Below are 5,387 nucleotides of genomic sequence, written 5' to 3' on the forward strand. Positions count from 1 at the left end.
ATGCAACACAGTCAGACTACTATAGCAGTTGAGTGAAAAGAATACCACGGAGTTCATAATGCTTGTGGCTAATGCACAGGTGGTGCTTTCAGAAATGTTCAGAGAGATAATTAGACTTTAACAAAGAGGATTGTTGGCAAGTGGGCTAACCTGTTCTTTCGCTGCCCTCCTTTTAATGAAAATGTCTTACAGTTAGGTAAGACCTTAAACCTTTAAGCTTCAAACTGAATCGAAGGTGTCACACCAGTGCTTCTGAAAGTTTTTCTGGTATGTTCATTTTTATGAGCTTAAAAACCCAGAAATACAGATCCCACTCATAGCATCAACACACACTAATTACACTTTACTTTCATTTTACTTTCACTTCATGAATTATAATGCTATTTAACCATGGTCACAGCCCTCCTACAGTGCCTCTATGACCCACCAGGGGGCATAACTGTACAATTCCAGTACTACTGTGCTGGCTGGTGGAAAACACAGGTGAAAAATACTTGATTATTGTTTTCTTTCTAACTTATTTTATTAATAGAAATTCAAAAAAAATCAAAGGTCAAAAAATGGTTGAAAAAATATAAGCAAAATTTCAAGGAAAACATGGACATTTTTTTAACATCAAAAGCTTCTGCTTTTGTTTACATTTCCTATCTAAGGGCAGAATGTATGTACCAAAATCATTAATTTCACTATTAGGTGTTTTAGCGCCTTTTTATGTATTGCAAAATGGTTGCAGTGGTAAACTCGAGAAATATACAAATGCAGGTTGCAGTCTGATAAAAATGTGTGAAAAGGGTTACCGATTAACTGCTGATTGCGGTCTGTGACATCAGTGGGGTTGTGTTGGGGGTAACTGCAGTTCATCCACCATTTGAAACAAGCTGGTTTTGCTCCCTTCTCTTCCAATTTAAGACAATATAGAAAAATCCGTTACACACATTTCCATGTTAAGAAGATTTATTCTCACTGACATCATACAGAGCCAACAGTATAAAGGACGTCTTATTCTGCGTGTTTAACGCATTCTGAAACCTGAGGTTTTGAGTGACTCATGGGTAGTGACGTCTGATGTTGACATCATTATTTGAAACTCTGACCCTGTTTAGTATGAGCATCCACAATTCTAACAATGTTTACTTAAAATCAGTTCGATTTTATATATAAAGTGCCAATTTTACAACAGTTGCCTCACTTTATATTGTAAGGTATAGACCCTCCAATATGAAAATAAAGAATCAGACAGCCCCCTGTGAGCACTAGGTAACAGTGGGAAAGAGAAACTCTGTTTAAACAGGAAGAAACTTCTGGCAAAACCAGGCTTAATGGGGGGCGGCCATCTGCCATGACCAACTGAGGAGGAGGAAAAAGAGAAGAAAGCAGAGAGAGGCAGGACAAAATTCACACTGTGGAAGAAAATGATTAACTAAAGATTAAAAGGAGAGTAAAGACACAGACAGTGACAAGAGGTGAGTGAAGCACAAACACTCGGAGCATCATGGGAAGCTCTCTCAATAGCCTAAGTCTATTGCAGCATGGCTAAGGGAGGGTTCAGGGTTTCATTTGGATATGCTTTTCTAACATTATGAACTTAGCATGTATAAAAAATAATAATATTTATCCCGGCACAAAACCCTGCGGAACCCTGTTAAAAAACTTAAATCTATCAGATATAAGGATGGGAATCGAGAACCAGTTCCCAGCACTTGAAGTCCTTGAACTGTCATTTGGCTTGTCTATCTATCCTGCTTATCTGTTCCACTTGCACTTGTGGTACAGTCAGCTGATTTAGGTTCATAGTGTCATACTCTGCAGTGTGGATGTGAACATTAATCTTATTTTTATTGCACAAAAGGATGAGAGTGTGATGGTAGATTGGAAACGGCATCCAGGGCAGAAACAACTGCTGCAAACACAACTTCAGCTCTTTGCAAGCATCTGCATAGACAGCACGCTAATGCTAAGCTAGCCAAGAACCCAGAGTGACGTAAAAGCTGAGTGAATGCTGACCCCAGTCCAGCTGCCAGATCCTGACCTTAAACAGGTAACAAACTGATGAGCAGTTAAGCTTCATTTCTACCTGTTGCTGATGTTTCTAAAGTAGAATCACTGTAGTTTAAAGTTTCTTTGTACTGGTTTTCATTTTGCTTTGTGCTGTCGGTTTTGTATTCATACCTAAATACTAAGAGAAAGATCAAATGTGTGTCCTCATGAGGACTGGTATTTGGATAAGTGTAGCCTATAGGTTTATATTGTTAACTGTTCATTATGAGGCAATTGCTTTTCAGGTCATTTTACAGTAACATGAAAGCAATGTAACAAGTCGATTGATGAATTACGTTTTGCTGTGAGTAATATTGTAACGTATTGCATTACTTTTAAGAAAAATATTCTGTGTGTTATACATTACTTTTTGAGTAATCACCGCAACACTGACACAGAACAAATAAAAGAAATATCTCAACCTGCACAAACATTTGACCACACAGCATGCAACCGATTTGCACAAATGTGATGTGATATGCTGCTTAGAGATGGTGATGACACTGGAGCCAGTGAGAATGAGTTGAATGAGGTCTACAGGACAAGAACAAAGATACGCTCACTGTCAGAAGCCAACAGAAGATCATTACCTTTACTAGAACTATTTTCTTTGCTATGATGTACTACAGTAAATCTACTTCAAGCATACTTCAACATATGGATGGAGGAAATGAATGTTGTGCCACAGGCTGAGAAGAATATTTATAAAGCAGTTTATTATTTTGTTTTGGACAAAAGCTTATCTAGACATTTCTGAATGCATCAAACTCATTACAATACAAGCAAACAAATCCTAATGTGTGGTCTAAAGCAGGAGAGGAAGAACGATGCAGCTTGCTTTTTTCCAGAGATGTCTCCAGTGTCCCCTGTGGGCTCATTGCTATATCTGTCTCAAAAAGACTTCTGCACCAGTTGAAAGGGAGAAATAACAGAAAACAGTCCAATTCAGTGTAATTCAGTTTGAAAAATTAATCTGTCAGGAACATTGTGTGATGATCTGTGATGATCTCATATGGGTTTGTTTACTTTCCAGGTCATCATAAATCACCTCCAATGTTCTACTTTTAGCACTCATTCATATGCATTTGTGCAATGTTCATAATATCGAAATCATACTTTACATGGGACAAAAGTATGAAGGAAGTTACGATCCAGCAGAAAGCATCAACATCAGAAAAGTAACACCAGCATATGAAATCCCCTCTCAGCTGCACAGCATGTGATGCTTTGTGAAACAAGCTGTACTAAATTAGCAAACATCCAAGCCACAGGGAAGGCACAAATACAGCTTTCAGATGACTCACCACAGGAAACAGACAGAAACAGCCTATTGATCCCAGAGGGAGTTGAAACACTGGAAACTTCGGCATTGCACTCAACATAGTGAGTGCAGTGCAGTTGATAAGGGTCATTGTTAACAACAGGGTCATTCCTATAATTCTTCAGACCATCTGTGGCAAAATGTTTAAAGTTAAATTGCATAATTCTATATTTATGTGCAATAAGTCATCAACAAACATTTTTTTCTTTACTATTCAGACAAAGATATAGATCTATGTGCTGTTTATCACTTTAATATATAGCAGAATTCATAATAGTTTGAGTAAGAACTCGCATTTGAATAAGTTGTGAATAATTGTAATAACAATAATACTACCTTCAGTAAAGTCATGACTGACTTATTAATAAATTCAAATTCTGATTTCAGTAAAAACCTAAATATTATTAGTTAACAGGGATATATTCATTAAATGCGATTAAAAGAAATGTAAGATAAATATAAGATTTACTGTATATCACTGACAGTTTTTCTTCTCATACAAAGAGGAACATATGAATGTGGAAGAGTTCAGGACATCTTTCTAGGAGATAACACGACTCATTGTTGCCTCTAAAATGAGGGATCTAATACAAGCCTAAGCTCCATATATCAGGCTTAAAAGGTACTTCTTAGTAATGTGAAGAACTACATGTATAATTTAATATCTATGAAGACATGTGTAATGGGTTTTTCCCATTCGCATAAACACCGATGGTTAATCATCTTTCAAATACTTTCAGAAGGTACAAAGAATCAGATGCTTTAAATTCACTATATTGCTATGAGACTTACTGAGATTAATGAAAAAGCGAAGGAAGAGTAGTTGAAACATATTCATGATTCAAGTCCAAATGATGAAGATTTACAGCCTCACTGCTGAGATGGGAAAAAACAGTGAAAGGATTTTCTTCCTCTATGATTTCACTGGTGCCATCTCGTTAGATGTGAATTCTGCACAGCCTTTCTGACAAGATGTAGGATTTCAGGTTTATTGCGGTCAAGGTTCTTCACCTGAGCCCTGCAGCCAGCTTCTCCATTGCAGCCTTGCGTTCTTCTGCCTTCTGCTGTGAACGCCGTAGGACATTCCTCAGCTCCTGAAGGTGGTCCAGGGTGCCCACCAGCTCACCTTTCACAGTTTTCATCTGGCTCTCCAGCATCTGCGTGTGATGGAGGGAGTTTCTCCTGTATCGTCTGCTGGAGCGCACCTTTTCCTCCAGGTCCTCCACTGAGGCAAGCAACATAAAACGATGTCACTGACTGCGATCAGCAGCGAGAATGTTTGTAAGTGAAAATATGAAGTTAGAAAGCCTTGTTTGTAACACTCACCCATGTTCTCCTGGTATCCCAAGCTCTTCGAACCAGACTCCGTCTTCTTGTCCAGCAGATTCTTGGTCTGCTGGAGCATCCTCTCCATCTTGACAAGTTCGGCCGCCTTTGTGTCGCTGTCCCGCCGAATTTTCAGCATCTCCTGCTCCTTCTGAGTCAGTTCACTGTGACACTTACTCATGTTGAGGGCTAAAAGTCTAAATGGCAAGACCCAAAACTGAACACAGAAAAAATGAAGACAACTGAACGGCCAGAAACCTTAGCGAAGACAAGACGCAAGGATGATGGCTATAAAACTGTTTTGATCATCCAATGAAGCACTACTCTTAAAGCCTCTGAAAAGCATAAACTTCTCTTTCTGCTGTGGAAGCACATAAAAGACTGCTTTGTTTGCAGTTTAAAGGCGCTGCTGGTAACATTTGGCTTTTTATAGGCCCAAACCTCAGTACATACCCAGAAGTCATCTGAAAACAGCATCTCTCAGTACACACCGTTACAAACTCCAAGTCATAAGACCGGCTCCAAACAGTCATAAAGAAAAAAATAACAATTTCACAGCCAGTCATCGCTTACTTAAAACCCTGCAGTTTTTAATGAGATTAAACAACTGAAACATCTTTCTTTACTAAAGAATAATTGTTGCACTGTTATTAGGTGACAGAAAAGGCAGTTAATAATATATCATGTAAGCCTAGTGTTTGGT

At 38.4% G+C, this 5,387-nt stretch overlaps 1 protein-coding gene across 1 annotated transcript; it reads right to left on the reverse strand.

Annotated features, from left to right (window-relative positions):
• Positions 1-2,727: 2,727 nt before the first annotated feature.
• si:ch73-389b16.1 lies at positions 2,728-5,183 on the reverse strand. Its single transcript, XM_042216017.1, has 2 exons — positions 4,685-5,183; positions 2,728-4,583 (listed from the first exon to the last, which is right to left on the reverse strand). The coding sequence occupies exons 1-2, from the start codon at positions 4,863-4,865 to the stop codon at positions 4,366-4,368; spliced, it is 399 nt and encodes a 132-aa protein (XP_042071951.1). The 5' UTR covers positions 4,866-5,183; the 3' UTR covers positions 2,728-4,365.
• Positions 5,184-5,387: the final 204 nt, after the last annotated feature.

The sequence above is a fragment of the Haplochromis burtoni genome, unplaced genomic scaffold, assembly GCF_018398535.1.
Source record: "Haplochromis burtoni strain Fernald_Lab_line unplaced genomic scaffold, NCSU_Asbu1 Contig_13, whole genome shotgun sequence".
In the NCBI taxonomy this organism is placed as follows: domain Eukaryota; kingdom Metazoa; phylum Chordata; class Actinopteri; order Cichliformes; family Cichlidae; genus Haplochromis; species Haplochromis burtoni.